Here is a 25,929-nt window from a genome sequence, read left to right as displayed (position 1 = left end):
ACTGCTGACGCAACCCCTGACACTGAGAACCGAGTGCCCGGATACCGGAAGTATCGCAACCCGGAAGTGAAACCGGAGTTTATGAGAAAGATACACACTGGAGTGTGAACATTGTGTTTCGAGTAAAAAGATTAATAAAAGTCGTCAGCAGTCCTCCCAACCCCCGTGTCCTCTTCCTTCCTTACCTAAAGAACTTATTAAACTTGTGCCAGCAAAGCTAGGCAACTTCAGAAACCTAAGATAAGGCCCAATGAATGAAACTCTCTCTCTGGATTGAATTTAAAACCGAATTAAAGACCTGAAGTGGACTCACCTCACACTATGGGGAAAACATTGCGTCTATTATTGTCTTGCACTTCAATACAATCAATTTTTAGTCTCTTCTGTCTCACGAAAGACCAAAAACCCAACAGTGACAATAAGGAACAAAGAAAGAGCTGTCTAGCATGACCAAGTTTCACAATAGCCCTTTGTCCAGAACAGGTTTCCCCAACACATTTTTCCTTCATCTACATGGACACCACATCTGCCCTCTGATTGAATATTGATCATTTGTAAACATTAAACATAATTAATCTAAAGGGGGAGCAGCACAAGATAAAAACTAATCCACGATAAGTCTATTTGTACAACTAAACATAGAGGGACAAACGAGAAAAAAAGGTTTAATTCATCATGTGGTGGACATCTACCTGAAGAGGGGTAGATGGGTTGATTTAGTCTGAAGTTATGAAATTTGTGTCACAAAGGTCTACAAATTTGGACTGCGCACACTACACAACTGATAACAAACCTGAACTGAAGCGATGATCCCAGAATACATTCCCTCACTCTAACTTACTTAAAGCAACAGGAGAGCCGTTTCTTGTCAATGTATAAAAAGACAACATGGAAAAAGAGCTCGTGATTGTTTTTATACCGAATTGCAGAGAACATGAAAAGTAAGAAACATAGTTGAAACAGTGCTTGGTGAGAGTGTGGGGAGTAGTTTGATGTTCTTCCATTTTTATTTATTTTTTGCTCCAGCTTCTCAATGCCTCGCTCTCTTCTAACTTTTTTCACTGTTGCTCATTACCGCTCTCTAATCTGGATAGTAAACACAATTAAACACTAGATGGCAAACGTCTGAAAAGAGCTTAAAATCTGTCATGAAACAGTACGACAGAGTACGTCTCAGAAGTTCGCAGACTACAAGGGTTTGAATGGGTATTAACTACGGTCTGCAAATGAATTGATAAATACAAAAAAAATCCAAAGTATGAAGCTTGAGTCTTATTTCCATTTTTAGGTGTACTAAACTTTTGCTGTTTTACTCGTTTTAAAACAAGCACTTTTCAAACAGAATAAAGTGTTTTGTATATGGTAACCTGTTTTATTTTTAAAAGAGCAAGGACAATCTTGTTTTCCATTACTTAAACACCAGATTAGAGCATTTAAGAAGCAGAATAAAGTGTTTTATAGATTGTTTTAGGGTAAAATTCCACTAGTCTAATCTAACTGTCTGCACTAGTCTAACAAAAAAAACACAAAATTGGGCAGCACACGGGTGGTGAATTATGAAAATTACGGCATGCAGACAGGTGCAGAAAGCAGAGAGCCGAAATAGACCCATGCTTTGGGCTTAAAGGAATAGTTCACCCAAAAATGTACATTCTGTCATCATTTACTCACCATCAAGTTGTTCCAAACCTGTACGAATTACATTGTTCTGCTTAGCACAAAAGATATTTAGAAGAATGTTGGTAACCAAACTATGGACCCCATTGACTTCCATAGTATATTTTTCAATGGGGTTCATCAATTGTTTAGTTCAATCAGTATCTTCTCTTGTACTCAGCAGAAAACAGTAATTCATACAAATTTGGACCAACTTGAAGGTGAGTCAATGACAATTTTCATTTTTGGATGAACTATGCCTTTAAGATCTATAACATGCATTTACAAAATGGATGAATTTTAGTTTCATGCCGACTTTAAATTACCAGTAGAAGTTTTTAGGTTTAATTTATACTAAACAACAGAATATCCTCCAAACTTAAAAAAGAGTGTAGAAGATTTTTATTATTGAATTTATTGTAAAATAAGCTGTATATAAGACACTATTAGATATCGGATGTATGCTGAGGTTGTGTTTGCCCTGTATTAAGTTTGTGTGGACGTTGACAACGTGCTTGAAAATGACATGTAGAAGATGCATGATGGACAGAAAAAGATCTTGGAATGTGGTGACGTGTGAGCCAGGAAACCAACTGGAAAACTAGCTGAAGGTTGTTACCATTTTGGGAAAGCAGCTATGTATATATGCTAGGTAAAACAAAGAACTGGAGTTGTCTCCTGCAGGAGAGACTCGGCTTTGTTAATTTGAATAAAGTCTTTCTGAAATCAAATGATCTTTGGGAAATGATTTTTGCAAGAAGAAAATTTCCAACAAGAGCCACACAATTTGTTTTAAAATCACAATCAAAACCATAAATAAAACTAAAATAAACCCTACACTGCCCAGAGAAATAACTTAATTTGTGTCACCAACAGACTCTCACATACAAACCAGAACTGCCTTTCAAAATTAGGACAGTTAATTTAACACGTTCATTAAAATAATAATGTGAATTAAAAATAATGTGATAAAAACACTATTTAAACTTGTCACCTGACCCATAAGTAAATTCCACATTAAGAAATATTCCTACCATTGGAGCAGTTCAAGCTTGAAGCTCAGCTGCTACTGCAGGCAACACGCATCGCCAAATCACATTTACAAAAAACAGACTGCACAGAACCACGCAGGACGCATTCTTGCATTCAGAACAGCAAGACAGAGAGCAACTGCATCGCAATGAACGCAGGGGCTTTGAGACATGTTTTTAAAGTTGAGAAATGGCCAAAGATGAACATGTACACAGACAGACACTTAAAAAAATGGCACAGAATGAATGCGAGAATGCGTAATGTGTGAACATTACTTCAGACTGACTGAACTTACTCATTTGCTAAATAAATTGCTGTGGACAAGGAATGAGATAGGCTTATGTTCAACTATTTGGAAATAAAAGAAACTGATTTGTAAACTGTCCAGTAAACTGAATTTCTTTGGTAATGTCTATTTAATACTTTACTTGTTTGCCACAATGTTGTCTTTAAATGTAATTAAAATTTGAATTTAAAAAAATCCCCTAAATAAAGAGAAAAATCTAATTAAATCATGTACACTTGCATTCAAAAGTTTTTTTTTTTTTTTTGCATTTATGGTTTAAAAATACAGTCAAATGCAGTAATATTGTGAAATAATTATTTAAAATACCAGTTTTTTATTTTAATATATTTTAAAATAAAATGTATTCATGTGATGGTAAATCTGATAACTGCAGTTTTCAGTGTCACAGGATCCAACAGAAATTATTGAAATATGCTGATTTTGTGGTCAAGAAACATTTCTTATTCTCATATGTTATTAATATTTATATTCATATTTTATATTTTATTTAATTTATATTCAACCATAATAGACATTTTTCAGGATTCTTTGATTGGTATAAAAGAACAGCATTTATTTAAAAATAAATAAATCAATATGTTAATCAATAAATAAATCAAATATCGTTTTTGTTTTTTACATTTATGATTTTGCAATAATAATAAAAAAAACGTACTGACTACAAACTTTTAATTGGTAGTGCATTTACTTTAAATGTTTATTTTTTAATCATTTGACAGACCTAATTAAAATAATTCACATGGGTCTGGTGAGTAATGAAAATGTTTTGGCTTTCCCAAAAGCTGCTGCCGCAAAAAAAATGTCTCTATTTTCTTCCTCTTGGGAAAAGGCGAGACAATGAAAGTTAAGAATAGAGGCTTTCACCAGCAGCCAAGAGAGACTGAAAATGAGCACACACACACACACACACACACACACACACACACACACACACACACACACACACACACACACACACACACACACACACACACACACACACACACACACACACACACACGTGTCTGCTGCACTTCGATCATTTCTGATCAATAACAGGTAAACTTTGAAAGGAACTCCATGCCACATTAGAGGTGGCCAATTAGACCAATCTCTTTAAATCAGGTTGCCGTGGTGATGTGGTGTCATTTACACAAAGGGCACAGCAGATGCTGGTGATAAGCACTGCCACGCCTCAGCCAATTACAACACAGGCAAGAGGAAAAAGACAGACTGAAGCTCTTGACTGTGACACCTTCATTAGAGAGTGTCTCTTTCTCACATACAAACACACACACTTACCCCAGACGGTCTACGAGGTCCCAGAGCACATTGGCAGTGGGAATAAGAGGAGAGCCGTCGTACAGGACGACAGAAGCCCCAACGGCTAAAGAGGACATCAGCCAGTTCCACATCATCCAGCCCGTCTGCACATAAAAAGAGACACCTGCTTTTAGATTGAGTCAGAGAATTTATGTCCTGTATTTTTTAAACCTGATTTCTGTAGATAAACATAACTACTCAATAATGTTGTGTAACAAATCATGCTCAAAATGGACCATTTCAAATCAAATATCACTGTGAATACCACACTGGACTAACCAAATATCGAATATGATGTGGACCTTCATTTTGCAAACAAAGACATTTTGTCCTAACAAAGACATCATGGAATATAATGTTAACCTGATTTATTAAAAAATGTCTCTTTTGTTTTTGTGTATGATTCATCAGTGCATGTTATCCTAAAGAAAACAAGTTTGTTCATAATCTTTCAAAACGTAATGTGCCCTGCCTAACTTTTTCTATTGTAATAAACAAGGCTGCGTATCATAGACCAATAAAGAGATCTATAATGCCTGTAAAAGTACCCAACCTGCATGCCGCTAATCACCTGAGCTGTAAATGCCATGCATGTTCAAACTTTGCAATTCAAAATCTTGGGGTCAGTCAGAAAGACGGAATTAGTATTTCTTTTAAAATAAATTAATATTTTTAATCAGCAAGGAGGACACATTAAATTGATCAAAAGCAACAGTAACATTCAAAAATGCAGTTTTTTACACTTTATTGTCATCAAAGATTCATGAATAGTGCATCATTGGTTCCACCAAAATATTAAAAATCTTTCTTTAGGACCAAATCAGCATTGGGAGTCATTGGAGAAAGATACTGTTTTCCCCCATGACGGTGAGCTCTAAGATCGCAGATACATACCGTAGTGTAATATATGATGACATCATTGTAGGTCATGTTGCCATGGAGAATGTGTTCTTTAAGATGTTGGATGAGAGTGCCCTGGGAAATGGAGAACAAAAGGGTCAGACTGGTAACTGACCGTTAAACATGTTCATAGTTAACATGATGAACTACACCTTTGGTTAATCTGTTCGGACATCTGTGTGAATCTGAGGGGACATTTCATACAGTCACACAAAAAAAAATCAGTAATATTAGAGGCGACTACTAAAAACATAGGTTGAGGATTGTGTTTGTTTTTCTGGATCTCCCATTCTTAAAGGGTTAGTTCACCCAAAAAATGAAATTGATGTCATTAACTCCTCACCCTAATGTCGTTCCACACCCGTAAGACCTCCGTTCATCTTCAGAACACAGTTTAAGATATTTTATATTTAGTCCGAGAGCGTATGCAGACTATGCACACTTTACTGTCCATGTCCAGAAAGGGAATAAAAACATCATCAAAGTAGTCCATATGTGACATCAGTTAGTTCATTAGAATCTCTTGAAGCATCGAAAATACATTTTGGTCCAAAAATAACAAAAACTACGACTTTATTCAGCATTGTCTTCTCTTCCGTGTTCCTCAAAAAAAGATTAAAACGGCCATGAATCTGTGAATCGATCAATGGTTCAAATCGCCAATGTCACGTGATTTCAGCAGTTTGGATGGTGTCAAACTGTCAAACTGCTGAAATCACATGACATTGGTGTGACATTGATTTATGAACCGTTTGATTCTTTATTTGAGGAACACGGAAGAGAAGACAATGCTGAATAAAGTCGACATTAAAGTGTGCATGGACTGCATATGCTCTGGGACTAAATCTAAAATATCTTAAACTGTGTTCTGAAGATGAACGGAGGTCTTACGGGTGTGGAACGACATTAGGGTGAGTCATTAATGACATCAGTTTCATTTTTGGGTGAACTAACCCTTAAAGTACTTTCTCCTGTGCTGGTGTCATATGTCTAGATGTATTGCAGCTGGCAGGAAAAACCTAATTACCAAACTAAAGGATCAATGACATTTCATGAATTAAAAAAAAACAAGAAAAAGAAAGAAAAAAAACAAATCATAAACCCTGAAGCATGTGTCTCACCCATATCCTAGTGAAAGCACTAATTATGATAGTGTTCATTCATCCTCTAACTGCCATAACCCAACACGAGTACTGTTTTCATAAAAGCACACCGCACATTGATCATCCAAAGAGCGAGAAGAGCAAGAGATGCAGATGTGTGTGTACGTGTATGATTGTGTGTTGTCATAAACACAGCGCTCTAATTTTCTAGCGAGAGAGAGGTGTCAGACACAAATGCTGCAAAGGCTAAAGGGAAAAGCTGTAAAAAAAAGTGGAAAAAAAAAAACAGTGCCACACACACACACACACACACACACACACACACACACACACACACACACAAAGTGTTTGTGCAGCACAAACCAAAAGAGATAATTTCCTGCTTTTCACTTTCTTGATTTTTCATATACATTTTCTTTGGAAACTGTATATTTGTAAGTATGAGTTTACTAGGACCCAAGGTAATTTACATGTATGTGAGCTGATGTGTCCCTAATGTTGGGATTATACAGGAAATGCATTCAGAAAGGATGGGAATGGTACACATAATTGCTTATCATAATGGCATCTAGCTAAGTGTCGTAGAGGTTTTAAAATGGACTCTTACTGCCATCTAGTGGTCTATGTGATGCTGGCATGTTAGTTCACAAAAAAATTAAAATTATCCCATTATTTACTCACCCTCAAGCCATTCTAGATGTATATGACATTCTTCTTTCAGACGAATAAAATCAGTTATATAAAAAAATGTATAGCTTTATAATGGCAGTGATAGTTTTTGAAGTAAATAAAAGTGCCTCTATTTCCATCACATAACTGCTCCACATGGCTCAAGGGGTTAAAGTTTGAAAGAGCCAGGACATTTTTAATGTAATTCTGATTTTATTCGTCTGAAAGGAGAATGTTATATACACATAGGATGACTTGAGGTTGAGTAAATCATGGGATAATTTTTATGTTTGGGTGAACTAACCCTTTAAATGTACAGAAATCACAACCAAGAGAAATGATGCAGTAGTTTAAGACGCAGAGCAAGTGGAAGGTTTACGGAGTCCCTAAAGGGACAAGGTGATAATGTTTTTTGTTTTGTTTTTGTTTTTAATGGAATGGGAGGCAAAAAATATATATTTAAATACTCTTGTATTCCCTCGCAACACTTTTGCAAGGGATCGCAAAGTTTCTCGGGGACCACAAAGCATTAACATAATTTCATCTCCCATCTCTCTTTTTTTTAATCACCATGTCCCTTTAGGGGCTCCGTAAAAGGCAAACTTGGTAGACTGAAATATTAGTTCAGCTATAACTACACCGCTTTATTCAAACCAAAATCAATAACAAAAAAAGTAAACAGTGATGCAACAAATTTTGGTTTCTCAAGTGTTATTTTATTTCAGTTATATAACTTAATCGTATTTATTGATTTATATTGGCTTTTACATTTTCAGTGGAGATTTTAATACTAAAACTTTTTGTAATTTTGTTTTAGTAATTTTGGATTGTCATTTTTATATATATATATATATATATATATATATATATATATATATATATATATATATATATATATTTTTTTTTTTTTTTTTTTTTTTTTTTAATATTTTTTTTTAAAACAGAATTAAGAAATGCTACCTTGCAAAAAACTAAAGTTAAATCTTTTTTCAAGTTTAGGTTTTTCATTTAATATTGTTACATTTGACTTTATTTCAGCTTTATTTCAATTAGAGATAACAAATATTAAATCGTTTCAGATAACAATAACAACACTACCCAGTGCCCATGGTAAATAGATAATTTAGCTATTAATATTTGTACGCCTGCAAAACAAATGCTAGCATCTGTATTTTTTTCTTTATGTCATATTCAGATTATTGGAACAACTAAATGCTTTCATCAAGTAGGCATTGCACAGTGCACAATACATAATTTGGACTCTGCACCTCACCCCAGCAGAATGCACCATGCACTTGGGAGATCCGGTGGTGCCAGAGGAGTACATGATGAAGAGAGGATGAGAGAAGGGCAGCTGCTCAAACTCCAGCTGAGGGTCCTGATCCCCTTCTTTACCCGTGGCCAAAAAGTCTTCCAGGAACACGCTGAAAGAAGAAACAGAGAGTCAGGAACGACTCTATCCTAACCAGACAATATAAAACCCATATAACATATGGAACTTCTTAGAGAATCTTTGAATTGATCTAGGCTTCATTTTAACAAGAGCTAATAAACATTTAATATTTATTAATTTAGACAGGGTTTTATAAGTGAGGAATTCCACAATCAAGTGGTGCAGACACTAGAACTGTTCAATCACCCGAAAGTCACCCTAAAAACTGACTTCACATGGTATTCAGCCATCTCAAGTGACATCCCATATCAATGTGTGAATTTGAGCAGCTTGTGAAGAATGTATTCATGTTTTTGAAAGAGGCCTACTATGCTCCCAGAGGCTGCATTTGCTTGATCATAAAAACATAAAAGTAACATTTTAATTTTCCCATGTCATTACATTGTTTAGAGCATAAGAAACAAACTGACTTTTTTTGTGAAAATTATATTTTATTCATATGTTATATGTCCTCTGTAGTTGACACAAGGAGTCAGTTGTTAAACAAAATTAAATGAAATTGTTTCAGGATTTTTTTAAAGCAAACTTTGTTTAAAGATGATTCTGAACTATGTTATGAAAGATATAACAGAATTGATTGATATACCATTTTACTTTATGCAATATGTGAGTAAAATGGCCTTACTTGGATTTTGCCATTCAATACAATGTATCTATACACTGCATCTCATTTGCATATTAATGTGTTTTTGGTGCAACATGTTATGAAAAAAAGAAGTGTAATAATGGGAGTAAAAGTTGCCAACATTTTCATAATATATGTAATATTTCATAGGAATATTGAGATGCAATTTCTTTCCCTACTCATTTGTTGTATCTCCAAAATGCATGATAAACATGATTTAAGTCCTGGCGTCCACACCAGTGGACATTTATGAAATCAATGCCCTGTTTTGTAACAAAAAGTAATACTTTGATTAGAAACCCCATAACATTTTCCTGAGATGTTGATTAAAAATTACTCAGATTTAAATTATAATTACAAAATATTATCACAATATTCATAAGAGTGCTAAACATTAATGTCAGCCATTTTCAAAGACCAAGGTGTTGTTGTCTTGGTGAAGCCTCCAAACATTTGGTATCTGTGCAAAACCCCTAATGTGCTCTTTACAGGACATCCTGACTTAAAACTGTGCAGTGTATGATGTCACAGAAACTCACTAAAATATAATGTCCACTACAGTGGACAAAAGTCTATTACTGGGTCCCAGGAGGGTAAAATGCAAAGTAGTTTTTTAGTAGTAGATGTAGTTTTCCATTTTTTCAGGATTCTTTGATGAATAGAAATCTCAAAAGACAGCACGTCATTTGAACCATTATATATCCTCTTTACTTTTGATCAATGTAATGCATTCTTGCTGATTAAAAGTATAAATTTCCTTCAAAAACATTAAAAAATCTTACTGACCCCAAACGTTTGAACAACATTGTACTTGTGTAGGAAAGTTTAGTCATTTATACTACAATTATATTTATCAATACAAGAAGCTAAATTATACCTGAAATTCCTAATCATTGCACGACTGTATTTGATCACGTTAAGCCATTACAAATGAACTTTAATTGATATGTGTAATGTGATTGTTAGCTCACATAGATGCACAGACCTGTTGGGAATCTTGGCGAGGTCTGTGTCTTGTCGAGAGCGAACGTATGGAATGATCACAACCTTCTTCAGGTCAGGGAGACCTGAGAGAAATATGACGGAGAAAAATGATTACATGAGGCTCCATGACATGCAAACATACCATCAAGACTACATGATGGGAAAAATCTAGCTGCGCGTTAGCTGGAAGGCGTGCTTTATACCTTTAACAACGTTCTGGAGTTTCTCCATATGGTCGTGCTGCTTGCCGTTATACACAACAGCTGCTACTGAGAATATCAACTTGGGCTGGATCTGAGAAAACCTGTCTAGTACTCCCTGAAAAGGAAAAGAGAGAGATGAAAGACAGGTGAAACACCAGAGTAAAAATGCATACAGACAATAGTCTTTTTTTTTTTACTTTTACAATAATATATATTCATCTCACATAAAATAATATACTGCATATTCACACACTACATACAATTTTTTTTTAAAGTTTGGGTTCAGTAAGATGTTTTTTTCTTACCAAATGAATGTTTATTTAGAATGCATACAATTGATCAAAAATGAAAATCAAGGCAAAAGATTTCTAATGCTGTTCAATAAAACTTTTTATGCACAAAATAATTCTGAACAAAACAAATCACAATGATAAAAATAAGAAAATTCAGCGTTACCATCAGGAATAAATGACAATTTACCGTATATTAAAATGGAAAACACTTAGTTTAATTTGTAATATTTCACAATATTGTCCATTGTACCGACCCCAAACTTTTGAACAGTAGTGTAGCGACTTGATGTAATACCCCATCTTAACCACAGGGGGCAGCAGTGTCTATACAGAGTTCATTTTAGTCAATAAGCCATGGTAAATCTATGTTGCTTTAACTGCTAGAGGCTGTCCTATTTATGGACTGTAGACTTACTTTAATCTCCTAGTAGGAGAGTGTACGTGAGAGAGATACAGAGTGGCAGGAGCGAGAGGTAAAGTGTGTGCATGTCTGTGGCGGAGTGTTTGACATAGCCAACAGGTCACACACACACATTTCAAGACACTGAGAATTGATGGTTAGATGAACTACATTTTTTGTACATGGGAGCTGACATGTTGCGATAATATGGTCAGCTGTTTATAACTATTTCTATTTTATCACTTCCGCTTGTGGGATAAAAATTATGCATTTAAAGGGTTAGTTCCCCCAAAAATGAAAATTCTGTCACTAATTACTTACCCTCATGTCGTTACTTACCCTTTGTTCATCTTCGGAACACAAATGATGATGTTTTTGTTAAAATTTGATGGCTTAGACAGGCTTTCATTGACACCAATATTTTTTCCTCTCTCAAGACCCATAAAGACGTCGTTACAAAGCCCATCTCACTACAGAGGCTCTACAATCATTTTATGAAGCGGCGAGAATAGTTTTTGTGCCCAAAAAACAAAACAAAATAATGACTTTGGTCGATTTCAAAATAAAGTTTAGAACCGTTATGAATCAGTGTATCGATTCATGATTCGGATCGCACATGTAACGTGATTTCTGCAGTTTGGTAGCCTGACAAGCCAGACCCACATCAACATGTTTGGTCTGGAAACTCACCATTGACAGGGCTCAATCCGAGGGGCGGGATAAACGGTTGTCTTTCAAACTCCCTCAGCACGCAATTGGATAGCGCTACAACCAACCAGAGCAACGTGAAGAGGAGCTCGTTGATAGATTAAACACTTGCTGTATCCGGTCGGCCGGTTATCTTCCAATAATTCCAGTCATCTTCCCTTTTAAAGAAAGTTTCCCTTACGCCGCATTCACACGGGGCGTAGGCGTTAACGCTTGACGGAGGGGTGCTGACGCGATCGTCATAGTGACAACAGCCAATCACATTAACTTGCCGCTTGAACCAAAACACAACACAAAAAAGCACCTTTTTATGACAGCTAGTCTGTGAGACGAAATGGATGCCGATTTGGTGTTACGTGTAAATGCGATTGCCCGTGTAGTTTTTGTCAGTGCACTGCACAGGTGCTCAAAGCTGTTGTAGGATATTTGCATACGGCGATCTGATTGGATGACGCCTGTGCTGGCGCTTGAAAAGTTGAGAAATCTTCAACTTATGCCGCTTGGAATGCGAGTGAAGCGCCGCGACGGAACCCACAATTCAGTTCGACAACGGATGATGTCACCCATTCAAAGTAAATGGGAAGCGTTAAGTTTTGGAGTCCAACTCTTCCAGAGTCACGGTCAAAGCTGATTTGAAAGACCGCCGTTCGCCAGCTTCTTTATTTTCAAGTAGCATGAAACTCTGCCGTCATTATGTTAAGCCTCGCCCACCGACTCTATACACGATGTGATTGGCCTGACCAGAGTTTGTTTTTTACAACTCAGAACTGTATTGAGAGTTGCTAGACGACACTCGCGGCAGATTAGATTTGCTGCCGCTAGGGTGCGTCTAGATTTCTAGGCTAGCAGTTTGATGGTTTGACACGCGAGCTGAATCATGAATCTATACGCTGATTCATACCGCTTCAAAGTTTTGTTTTGAAATCGCCCCATCACTATACAAGCGGTTATTTAGTGTTTTTTTGTACACAAAAACTACTCATCGCTTCATAAAATCAATGTAGAGCCACTGTAGTGAGTGGGCTTTTAACGACTTTTAATTAGGACACGGGGGTAAGTAATAATGATAGAATTTTCATTTTTGGGTGAACTAACCCTTTAACACACAAGACTACAACAAAGTGGAAGCTCATTACAACTGCTCCAGCGTGTGCAAGTATAAAGACCTGTGCATATGAATGCCAGGTCAGCATGGTAAAGCAATTCTTTGCAGCCGAGGGAAAACGGAGGCATTCTTTCTGCCGACATACAAATCTGAGGTTCCTACATCATGTAACCACTGACAGACGGAAATGGATTTCTCCTTGCAACTGATTGGATCCATCACTGTTCCTTGAGTGAATTTAATTTCTCTATCTATTCTTTATTAAAATGATAAATTTGGCACTTTTCATTTCCGTGACTGAAGCAGAGAAAGGTAGTAATAGTTTTCAGCAAGAATACAATAAATTGACAGTAAAGACATCTATAAATGTTAAAAAAAGAGTTTCAAATAAATGCGCTTCTTTTGAACTTTCATCAAAGAATCTTGAAAAATAGCATCACAGTTTCAACAAAAATATTAAGTAGCATAACTGTTTTTAACATTGATGAGTATTAGAATGATTTCTGAATGATCATGTGACACTGACGACTTAAGTAATGATGCTGAAAATTCAGCTGTCATCACAGGAATAAATAAATTAATAATAAATCACAATAGTATTTCACAATATTAACATTTTAACTGTATTTTAATTAAATAAATGCAGTCTTGGTGAGGGATTTATTTTATCTTTTTTTCTAAACCTACCGACCCCAAACTTTAGAACGGTAATCTACATAATGAATACATGAATAATATAGTAAATAGTGTGGCCATGCAAGGGTGTTTAAAATCTGTCAGCATTATCATTTCATACTTTCTGAACGTCCCATGATCATTGTGAAAGTAAAATACCTCTCTGACCTGATCTAGCCTGTATATTTCAAAGGTTCTGATGATCCACAGCTCACAAAATTAAATAAATAAATGTAACTGGTTTCTAAACACTAACCGTGTACTTCATACAATTAAAGTAGTCATATATGATAATAGTAGTAGTATAGTACCATATGCTGTGTCATATGGTAAAATAGCAGCCATAATGCATGTAAAGCTCTTACATTGACACCAAAATCTGGAGAGGTTGAACTCCAGATGGCACCTATACTTGCTGCAGCGAGCATGGCCTCAACAGCATGAATCCCATTGGGCAGATATCCTGAGGTAAAGAGAGAATATAGCAGACAAAATTACATTAGAAACCACAATTGATCACCTGAATTGTGCAAGAATAACTTAAGAAATGCAAGTTATATTAGTGAGCATTCAGCAGGCACAATATATTAAATTATCTTCAAAAATACTGTGCTTTCATTGGCAAAATAGAGAACCAATGCACTGTAAAAGAAAAAAGAAAAAAAAAAAACAGGTGGTTTTTGTTGGTTTAACTTAAAGTAAGTATCCTGGATGCCTTAAAAATGTGAGTTTATTGAAATTAAAAAAATTGAGTTGATACAATGAAGGAAATGTGTTTAATAAATAGAAACTCAAAATATTATTGTCTCTGAACCACATAAATCATGAAAATAGCACTATTTGGCATGTTTCACTGCGTCATCAAAAATAAAACACACACAATTACCCAATATGCTTACACAATCTTTTAATAATCTTTTAATAAAGGTTGTCAAATCTCAAAACATGTTCATTGTATTAACTCAAAATTTGAATTTCAATGAACTCAAAATTTTAAAGCAACCAGGTAATTTTTTTTCTAAATAATATTTTACAGTGTAAATATATTATATACAGTTGCAGTTTTACTAAAAAAATGAAGTATAATTCAAAAGACTTTCCATATACTAGACTAAAGTGACTTGTGGAGTCAAAAATGTTTAGTTACCACAAATCTGGAGCTAAAAGAAGTAAAGTTGCAGCTGATTGGCATGGCTAGGTTGCAATCAAAATTTACTAAAGAAAAAGCCTGAATTGTGCATTTAAAATAAAGTTTAAGCAAAGACATAAATTTCACAAATGTTAATTTAACTATAAAATTAAACTATAAATATTTTAAAAAATTACTTTGGTAAGAAAGCACCTTCCAAAATATGCGTTTTAAATGTGAATCATATTGTGTATTGAACAAAATGGGGAGTGGGAAGATAGAAAGAGACAGAAAAGAAATGCTGTCCATTAGCTAAATGATACTGCGGCAATAAGGCCCGGTCTCATCTGCAAAGTGGCTATATATTCACTCCTACTCATACACACACACACACACACGCTGTAAATCAAGGAGAAAGACAAGGACACTTTAGTAGAGAGAAACACGTTATATATGAACCCACAGAACCGCACACCCTAACAGGATCCACACACTCAGCCTTTGTAAACATCTAGGTTTTTACTTCATTCAACACACACTCGCAAAAAAACAGACACACCTCTATCAACACACTGTCATGTTTGCGTCCACGTAGACTTACTTATAAAAACGTCACAGTGGTTAAGGAATTCATACAGCTAAATAAACACACACGCACACACACAGCCTTTCTTGCTATCTAAATTGATTTATTATCACTTTTGTTTTTATATATCATTGACAAACTGTATTGAAATGAATGGACTTTTATTGTCCTGCTAAGGGAAGTTTGTGTGTATATACGCACATACATACATGGATTGGACAACCTGAAACAACAAAACAGATTGGACAATACTGAAACAACGTATTGTATTGCGGCCAGTACAGCATCAATTCTTCTTGGCAATGACAGATACGAATCCTTTACACACAGTGGCCAGAGGGATTTTAAGCCATTTTCTGGCAGAGAAAAACATTTTCTGACTGCGATCTGGTGACTTTGCAGGACATTGGAGATCTTTAACTTACTTTGATGTTCATCAAACCATTCTGTTAAAAGTCTGCTGTATGTCTTGGTGCATTATCATGCTGATACACGGCACCCCCTTCAGAGTACAACGTTTGAACCACTGGGTGCACATGGTCCTCCAGAATGGTTCCGTAGTCCTTGGAATTGATGCACCCATCAAGCACAGTAGGGAATGCTATGATATTGCAGCCAAAACCCACTACTGATCCACAATGTGTTTCACTCTGGGCAGAAACAGTCTCTAGGTGTTAAGCCTCTTTGTAGCTTCTCCATACCATAACTCCCATGGAAGTGGCAAAGACAGTGAAGGTGGACTCAGAGAACAATACATGTTACACATTGTCTACAGTCAGAGCTCTGTTGGCAACATTGGAACTGACATTTCACACTAGCACGTGTGACCAAAGGTTCAGCTCTAGCAGCCCGACCATGACTATTGAAACTGTTGACTGTGAAGCTATTGACAAATAGTTTTGGTAGAAACCTGGACATCACTCTCAGAGAGCTTCCTCTTGCTTCGACAGTTAAATTGCAATTTAACTGTCGATTGCAATATGTTATGCACAGCTGTGCCTTTGCTATTACTCTGCTAATTCAACATTTACACTCCCCTCTTACTGACGGAATGTAAAATCTGTGAAGATTGGCCACCAGGCCATGCATATAGGCATGAAACCGCCAACACTACTTTGCAAGTGTTTCAGTATCATTTGTCAAACCCCTATGTGTGTATATACAATTTACACTCACCTAAAGGATTATTAGGAACATCATATTAATACTCTGTTTGACCCCCTTTCGCTTTCAGAACTGCCTTAATTCTACGTGGCATTGATTCAACAAGGTGCTGAAAGCATTGTTTGCAAATGTTGGCCCATATTGATAGGATAGCATCTTGCAGTTGATGGAGATTTGTGGGATGCACATCCAGGACATGAAGCTCCCGTTCCACTACATCCCACAGATGCTCTTTTGGGTTGAGATCTGGTGACTGTGGGGCCAATTTTAGTACATGGAACTCATTTTCATGTTCAAGAAACCAATTTGAAATGATTCGATCTTTGTGACATGGTGCATTATCCTGCTGGAAGTAGCAGCAGGATGGGTAAATGGTGGTCATAAAGGGACATGGTCAGAAACAATGCTCAGGTAGGCTGTGGCATTTAAACGATGCTCAATTGGCACTAAGGGGCCTAAAGTGTGCCAAGAAAACATCCCCCACACCATTACACCACCACCACCACCAGCCTGCACAGTGGTAACAAGTAGAGGTCTTCACGGGTCCAAAAATTCGCACCCGAACCCGAAGAGACCCGCAATGTTCAACACAGACCCGACCCGGACCCGTCTATTATTTAAAAAACTGGACCCGGACCCGTGCAGATCCGAAAAATGCCAAAAATATATTACCCGGAACTAGGGATGCACCGAATATTCGGCAACCGAAATTATTCGGCCGAAAATAGCCAAAAAAAGCACTTTCGGCATTCGGCCGAATAAGTAAAAAGGCCGAATAATTTTGGCCGAACAATGACGTTTTTAATGACGCGATCAAAAAGTAACCCACGTAGAGTGAGAGCTGCGTGCTTTATGCAGCAAACATGTCAGCAGTGTGGAAGCACTGTTTAGTGCTGAAATTTAGTGCTCATGTCATCGATGAGAAGAGGAACCGACTTTCATGTGAGAAAGCAGAGAAGCTACTTTTCATAAAGAAGAACCTGCCACTTTTCCTGAAGAAGTAGGCTAAGTAGGCTTATGTCTAAGACAGTTATTTATTTGTTGTGGGTTCATCCACATTTTTTGCACTATTCAATGCACATTTGATGTTGTAGACATACAGAGTTACATTCTTTCAGCAGTCAGTTATAGGCCTAACATAGGCTATTCAAGAAGGGGGGCTTCTAAGATGGCCAAATAAAAAAATATTTTTTATTTTACTAATTATTTATTTTAAGTTATGTTGTGCTTAGTTTGTATAATATCTGCTGGAATGTTAAAAAAAATTCAGTGTTAAATAAATATTTTGAAATTGTATTTTTGTTATTTGATTTATTTCTCTGAAAAGCAACACAAAATAGTAAAAAGCAAATTTTTACTATTTAATTATTATAATGGTAAAAAAAAATTGCCAAATAAATGGAAAAAATGCGAAACACCGCGTTCGGTATTCGGCCTTCGGTCTTCGGCCAAGCATTTCATTATTATTCGGTTTCGGCTTCGGCCAAGAATTTCATTTCGGTGCATCCCTACCCGGAACCGACATGGACCCGTCTATTATTTGATAGCTGGAACCGAACCCGCCGGGAAGACACAGACGCGACTGGACCCGATTGTCTCATATTACACAATATAACGTTACTGCTGTTAACAAGTTAATGAACAAGCTGCGAAAAATAACTTTGTCTCAGTCAGCCTACCTAACGATATAGCCGTTGTCTCCCTTGTACCTTGATTGTGATGTATTACAATATTCCTCATTAATTGTTCCAAGCATGCTTAATTCACTCATTTCAGCTGTAAAAGTCAATTTTATTTAACAGTGACGGATTTATGAGTTAATTCGCATAATAACTTTGACTGTTTGCCCTTTTGAACTAATAACTATTGCTCGTTTAGTGCCATGGCCGCTTGCGTTACCATTATTTATTTGCCATAATCTCTCTGAGTCTGACTAGCAGAACTTTAAGATTAAACAAGACGGTTCATTCATATTATTTTTAAAGTCATTACAGTCACTGCGGTCTGCGGAAGCTCGGGTTGCCATAGAAACATGACACGCGCTTGAGACTGCACTCGCGCGTCAGCTGGAGCAACCTGAAATATGAGCCTTTTTTACACAATTTGAGCATCACAGAAAACATTTATGTGACAGTTCACCTGAGGTCTTGTTGCTGATTTGAAACATATTCTTGAGTACATTATTACCACGCGCATGCATTAAATCTGCCCGCTTTCTAAAAGGCTGAGAGAGCGCGCGCGCGAGAGAGAGAGAGCGCTTGTGTTTTTGTTGTTGTTGTGTATTTCTAAACCTCATTTCCCGGCTCACACTTTTCTTATCCTAATTTAGCAATTTGTAAGTTACACAAAACACACAAGCCGCGCTGACTCTCACGACCAGGTGTTCTCCGAGTCCGATTGACGTATTACATAAGCTACAACATTAACAGACCCGGGAACCGAAGTAATAGATTAGGACCCGACCCGGACCCGGCTGACCATTTAAAAAATAGACCCGGACCCGTACGGGTCCCGGGTCGGATCCCGGGTCCACGGGTCTCGGGTGCCCCGTGAAGACCTCTAGTAACAAGGCCTGATGGATCCATGTTCTCATTCTGTTTACGCCAAATTCTGACTCTACCATCTGAATGTCTTAACAGAATTTGAGACTCATCAGACAAGGCAACATTTTTCCAGTCTTCAACTGTCCAAATTTGGTGAGCATGTGCAAATTGTAGCCTCTTTTTCTATTTGTAGTGGAGTATCCGGTGGGGTTTTCTGCTGTTGTAGCCCATCCGCCTCAAGGTTGTGCGTGCTGTGGCTTCACAAATGTTTTGCTGTATACCTCGGTTGTAACGAGTGGTTATTTCAGTCAAAGTTGCTCTTCTATCAGCTTGAATCAGTCGGCCCATTCTCCTCTGACCTCTAGCATCAACAAGGCATTTTCGCCCACAGGACTTCCGCATACTAGCCTGGATGCCAGCCCAACTTAGCCCCACCCACAAAAATTTTAGGTCAGATGGTTTGTTCTGGCCTCGATCCATAGAGGAGTAATTATCTCCGAACAGAAACTGTTTGGACCAATGAAATAATCAGGACGGGCTTTAGACGATGACGGACAGATGATAAACAGTAACGTAATCATCACGTCATCAAAGGGTTATATTTGTTCGAATCCTAAACGGAGAGCTTGTTTGTATATGTTTGTATTCACCTTCACAATTTCTCTCAAAAATAATGATCATGTTGGGTAAGTACTCTGTGTATCATTAAAATCTTTTTTTTTTTTTACAACACCGGCTAAGATAGTTTATTTCAGCGTGCTGTCTCTGTATGTTATGCAGTCATGAGAAATCAAAGACATTCATAAAATTATCCTAAATGTCTCTATAGACATAGAGTACAACTGTAAAAAATTCTATACCCTCTTGCTCATACCCCGCTATTACTCTATAGGGGCTTGTATGAATAAATCAATGAGTGCATGTCACTGAAATGGCCTCCTCCCATTTACAGCCAGTACAAGTCAGAGATGATCAGCACTGCAGATAATGAACCCAACGGCAGCAGAATGACATCAGCGATTACACACTCGATTTTTCCCCTCTCACATCACCCACATAAAGACACCATTACTCACACATGCTGTCACAGTAGAGGGCGGAGACATATCGGGCATCTGAGCTTCCAAACAACCTCCAGCTTCAGCTTAGAAATGTCTGAATGCACTTAAGTTTTAAACCTTAACACAAACTGCTTGAAAAGACTAATTACCCCCGCCATTGTAAAACTGCACTACACTTAGTCTCCATCTATAGCCATGAATGGCTCTGGCTGAGCCCCAGAACCAAGACAGAAAAAGGAAGTTTGCGATTTTAGGAGCGACTGTCTTGCTCTCAAAGTTGGAATATTCATAAAGACAAATTCACGAGGACAGAATAATAAGCAAAGAAAGAGGGCTGGATAAACAGGTTAGAGCACCCAGACCTGATGCAATATAAAACAATGAGTTAGATTTTCTTGTTTTTGACCAAGTATTTCCTCATCACACTACTGACATCTTGGTGAAATATGGGTGACTGAGAAAACACAGCACTAATACAGAGACACATTGAAAGAGAAAAGAAGGTGACGCTCACCTACGACCCTGTCTCCAGTTTTGATGCCCATCTTCCTCATGGCGGCAGCGAAGAGAGCGACATCCCGCCTCAGCTCTCCGAAAGTCACCTTGACGATCTCCTCTTTCGCCTCAGCTACACACACACAAAAATCACTAAGTGAAAATATCTCAAACAGACTAAAAAGACAGGATGGCAAAAAAATAAATAAAGAAAATAATAGAATCAATTTTATAAAAAAAAAAAAATTATATTATAATAATCATGATCATATCAATAATAATCATTCACTACCATTAGAATTTTGGGGTCAGTAAAATTTCAGTTAGACTATATTTTAAGGTGATGAACTTACATTGTATTTACTCAAATTAGTACTGGGTAATATTAATTAACTACATGTAATTATTATAGAGTTATGGTTAGGGTTAAATTCCACTGTAGCGTGTAACACAGCCACTCTCACCCACTAGACAGTTTTGAATTTTATTGTCTTCTCAAAAGGAATCGGTTATAATCATGTTGCGCATTATAAGCAATCACACTCTATTTTTGAGCTTATGAATGCAATGTCTAACAATCAGAGGTGTTCAGATTAGTCATCGCATCATAAACAACAAAGCAGAGATGTACGTTCATCATACAGTGATTGACTGTTTTTGTTCTATTTCAGCAGTGAAAATAGTTTCAAACAAAGATCGCATCTGATGGGACTGGCATAAAGTTGGCTAAGCATTGGACATTCGATATTTGCAAATTTAAGGACAGTCCCTAAAATTACATACGACATTTGTATACACGTTTCTAACTTCAATAGCATTTAAAGAGTGATTTGGTGCCCAATAAACATTCTTTATTATTAATGTTGTAAACCACTGTGCTGCTTAATATTTTTGTAAAAAAAAAACATACATCTTTTTCATGGTTCTATACTGAATAGAAAGTTCAAAAGAACAGCTTTTATTTGAAATAGAAATATTTTGTAACATGTTACTGACCCTGTTGATCATCTGAATGCATCCTTACTGAATACAAATGCTAATTTTTTAGTAGCCAGTTTTACAAAAATGGCTATAACTCATGAACGGAACAAGATATTTTTGTTAAAATCAGGAACACTTGTATGAACTCAATTTAAGGTCACATGGGGAAAAAATGTGCCTGGATGCCAGCCGAACTTAGCCCCGCCCACAACATTTTTAGGACGGGCAGTTCGGTCTGGCCTTGCTCCATAGAGGAGTAATTATCCCCGAACAGAAACTGTTCGGACCAATGAAATCATCAGGGCGGGCTTTAGACCATGACGGACAGATGATCAACAGTAACGTAATCATCACGTCATCAAAGGAGCTTGGATTATATTTACTCGAATCCTAAACGGAGAGCTTGTTTGTATCTGCATTCACCTTCATAATTTCTCTCAAAGATGATGATCATGTTGGGTAAGTACTCTGTGTATCAATAAATTATATTATTTTTTTACAACACCGGCAAAGATCGTTTATTCCAGCGCGTGTACAGAGAGGGTTGCCAAGTTTTTACAACAAAATCCGCCAACTACTAGCCCTAAACAATAGCTTCTCGAGGGGTTCTCCGGGGGAAAAATGGCGTTTGGGGGGTAAATTGTGTGTTATTTTGGCAAGGTTACCTGCTAAAATTCGCACTCCTGGGTCTATATATCACATAGTAGTCGCTTCAACCCTTGGACATAGAAAACAACCGCGGAAAAAAACGTGGACTTGGCAACACAGTGCAGTTATGCTCTGGCTGTTGACATTTGACAATGCGTCGCTTCCTTGCTCGGATTGGTTTGCTCCATTGGGCTGTGATTATGAGGCGTGTTTTAACTGAACCGGGAAAGAAATCAATTGGATAGACCTACAAAGGTCTATCCAATTGATGTCTTTCCTGGTTCGGTTGAAACACGCTTCATAATCACAGCCCAATGGAGCAGTTTCAGACTCATATTCTGACTAGAATTGAGTATGACCATGTCAGGCTAGCAAAAATTGAAGATTGCCCACTTTGTAGCATTATAACGGGGGGGGGGGGGGGGGGAATCAGGAAAATGGCTATAATCACAGAACCGTTAGTCCGATTGACATGAAAACTGGCATGCAGTGTCTTTGTCCAGGGTGCCATGTCTGACTATGAGGACATTGGCGTATCTCAAAAAAATATGGCTGTCATCGGCAATTTAGCACTTAAACATTTGCAAATATCTTCAAAACTGTTAGTCCGATTGAGAGAAAACCACTGCATCAAATTGAAAAACATAGATCGATAGCTAAACAATAATGCCCAAATGTCAGCATTTTGATAGGAAGTGGCAAGTGGCGATTATAATAAAATCAATCTTGGGCTTAACATTATCAGTAAGTATCAACACACTAACTTTAATGGGCAACAATAATTCTGTGATAATAAATCTGTGACTGGTGCAACTGGTAAATTATCGTAGTCAACTCAAGTAGGCAAAAAGTACCTGGGTGACTTGCTATTTCCAGCCAGAATCTGAAGTGTGCATACTATGGACACTTTACTATCCCATGAGGCCACAAGATTTACGAACGACAATAAAGAGACACAACTGATGCTGGTAGGTCACATGATAACGGCAGCATGGTGAATGTAGTACATTCGAAAGCTATTCATATTACACACATTCATACTATATAGAATATATGTTTTTAGCAGCTGTGATGTAATTACTTATTCAGAAGAAATACCTACTTACACAGCCTAAGTGTTAACTTTAATCAGAATCCTTTCGGGTTAATAAGCCCCCGTTTCACGAATACACAAACCAATGACGCAGGTACATTTCTGATAGATGCCACTTTGGTAATTACATCCGCTCAGTCCTGGACCGCACCAGGACATCAATCACAATATAAAAGCACAACAATGTGCATCCAGCCCCTACATGGACAATAAAACCACAAATCAAATTACAGATAGCATAATTCATTTAGTGTTACATTAGCCAGAGGTCTGCAACAACAAATTTTATCTTTAAAGATAAAACACACAAACACATATGCACACAGTGCTGTTGCTATTTTAAAGAAGCCATTTGTGTAGAAGGTCAAACCAACAATGGCTCAAGGAGATCAGCAGAGATACAGAGTCGTGTCTTGAATCAAGAGACATTTGTTCTCATCTGGTCATGGAGATATAGTTAATAAAATGTGTAATGAAAGGTTTAACAAAAACAAGCTGCATTGTCAACCAGGGATTACGGTCATAAATTGTTGTAGGTCTTAGATAAATAGTATTGCTTGAGAGTGCAGTTTGAGAGTGTGGACTGAATCACAGTTATCAGTTTTTAGATCGTCTGGATTACTGCCACTGCATTCAGGTCTACTGAATCTGATTATGTCATTATGACTTCAGTGGAGATTTCCAGTAGCCTAGAAATCTTGACGCACCCTAGCGGTAGCAAATCTAATCTGCCGCAAGTGTCGTCTAGCAACTCTCAATACACTTCTGAGCTGTAAAAAACAAACTCTGGTCAGGGCAATCACACCGTGAATACAGTTGGGGGGGGCGGGGCTTAACACAATGACGGCCGAGTTGCGCTGCGTGCTTCTAGTAAACACAGACACTGGCGAACTGTGGTCTTTCGAATCAGCTTTGGCCGCGACTCTGGAAGACTTTGAGTTAAGCTTTTTTCTGAGAAAAGAACAAAGAACGGCACTGAAGGCATTCCTAAAAAGGGAAGATGTTTTCTGAGTTGTTTAGCCGACCGGATACGGCGAAAGTTTAATCTTCACATGTTTACTAGCTTCAACTAGCTCTGCTTCACCTTCGTTGCTCTGGTTGGTTGTAGCGCTATCCTATCGCGTGCAGAGGGAGTTTGAAAGACAACCGTTTATCCGCCCCTTGGATTGAGCCCTGTCAATGGTGACATGATAGGTGATAGTCTTGATGTGGGTCTAGCTTGGTAGGCTAGATTTCTAGAAGGCTAGAGGCTAGAAGTTGCTCAATGAAACTACTGAACATAATGTTCACAGCTGCAAATTATGCAGAACTGAAATTTCTTGAAAGTACATAAATATTATAGACATATATCCATTTACATTATAAAACCCTCAGCATATGAAGCATCAATCACTATAAGAGTAAAAAACAGACATAGGAACCCATATTAATCATGGCTCATGACGACACAATGTCTTAAGACACAAAACGACTATATTTAACGATTATATATATATTTACATAGATGCTTCATTCAACCGATAAGTGCCATCCGCACAGGCACTACTGAGGAATCTATCTATTCTATATACACATACATATATATGATTGCGCCGGGTTTTTGACCTTCTTCGACGGAAGTAATAGTAATGGCATTGGGAATATTAGATGAGATTCGTCTGATACGAGGTAAAAAAACTAAACAAATAATGAACGATCGTTTCGTGTTTAACGGATCACAAAACTCACGGTTCAGATCACATTATGGATCATGAGTCACAGATCAGATCATTTTTCGGATCAGAAAAAAAGGGATAGGAGACTTTTTTTTTTTTTTTTCATTTATTACATGAAAACTTTTGGTATTTTAAAGTTCAAATTATAAATGATTTCAATTCACTCTCTAACAGTAGCTGGCACTTACAGAACAGCAGAAATATAAGCTTTACACTGGTAATCTGTGTATACAAAGCAGCTGTGCTTATTAGAACGGTACATTTATAGAGTTTGCAGGTGAAATAAACACCATGAACTCATAATACATCAACAGCACATCATTAGCAATCACCATTCAGAATAAATCTGTGGTATTCATTGATTTTGATCTGCTTTGAAACCTGTAGAATGCAGAAATGTATATACTTTAAAACGAGCAGTGCACACATTTAATTTAATAAAAATGATTGCCTTTTCAAGTTTAATAAATCACAGTCATATTGCAATTCCTTAGCCCTCAAAGCCAGACCCACATCAAGATGTTTGGTCTGGAAACTCACCATTGACAGGGCTCAATCCGAGGGGCGGGATAAACGGTTGTCTTTCAAACTCCCTCTGCACGCGATAGGATAGCGCTACACCAACCAGAGCAACGAAGGTGAAACAGAGCTAGTTGAAAGATTAAACTTTCGCCATATCCGGTCGGCAAAACTCAGAACACATCTTCCCTTTTTAAGAATGACTTCAGTGCCGTTCTTTGTTCTTTTCTCAGAGAAAAGCTTAACTCCAAGTCTTCCAGAGTCGCGGTCAAAGCTGATTCCAAAGACCGCCGTTCGCCAGTTTCTGTGTTTACTAGAAGCACGCAAACGCAATTCGGCAGAGTTTGCCGTTACCAGCTCAGAAGTGTATTGAGAGTTGCTAGACGACACTCGCGGGCAGATTAGATTGGTTGCCGCTAGGATGTGTCTAGATTTCTAGCAGGGTATATACAGCAATCCTTAAGTTAAATTTACTACTTTTTAATACCTTTTTTACTACCTTCAGAATATTTTTTAAAACCATCACGACACTGAATTGCAGGTGTTAATCAGCGACTTTTCTATTATTTACACAGATTTT

The 25,929-nt window shown here is 37.3% G+C and overlaps 1 protein-coding gene across 1 annotated transcript in view; it reads right to left on the bottom strand.

Moving 5' to 3' along the window:
• The window catches only part of aacs (acetoacetyl-CoA synthetase), a 45,928-nt gene that overhangs the window by 14,762 nt on the left and 5,237 nt on the right, over positions 1 to 25,929 (bottom strand). The window contains exons 4-10 of the mRNA XM_067439360.1: positions 20,413 to 20,526; positions 13,781 to 13,878; positions 10,235 to 10,349; positions 10,033 to 10,114; positions 8,243 to 8,393; positions 5,192 to 5,272; positions 4,277 to 4,401 (exon numbers count right to left, since the gene is read on the bottom strand). Of these exons, the coding sequence (XP_067295461.1) occupies positions 4,277 to 4,401; positions 5,192 to 5,272; positions 8,243 to 8,393; positions 10,033 to 10,114; positions 10,235 to 10,349; positions 13,781 to 13,878; positions 20,413 to 20,526 (766 nt within the window). The remainder of the gene's footprint in view (positions 1 to 4,276; positions 4,402 to 5,191; positions 5,273 to 8,242; positions 8,394 to 10,032; positions 10,115 to 10,234; positions 10,350 to 13,780; positions 13,879 to 20,412; positions 20,527 to 25,929) is intronic.

Source organism: Pseudorasbora parva, chromosome 3, assembly GCF_024679245.1.
Source record: "Pseudorasbora parva isolate DD20220531a chromosome 3, ASM2467924v1, whole genome shotgun sequence".
Lineage (NCBI taxonomy): Eukaryota > Metazoa > Chordata > Actinopteri > Cypriniformes > Gobionidae > Pseudorasbora > Pseudorasbora parva.
This window is presented reverse-complemented; position numbering and strand designations above follow the sequence as displayed.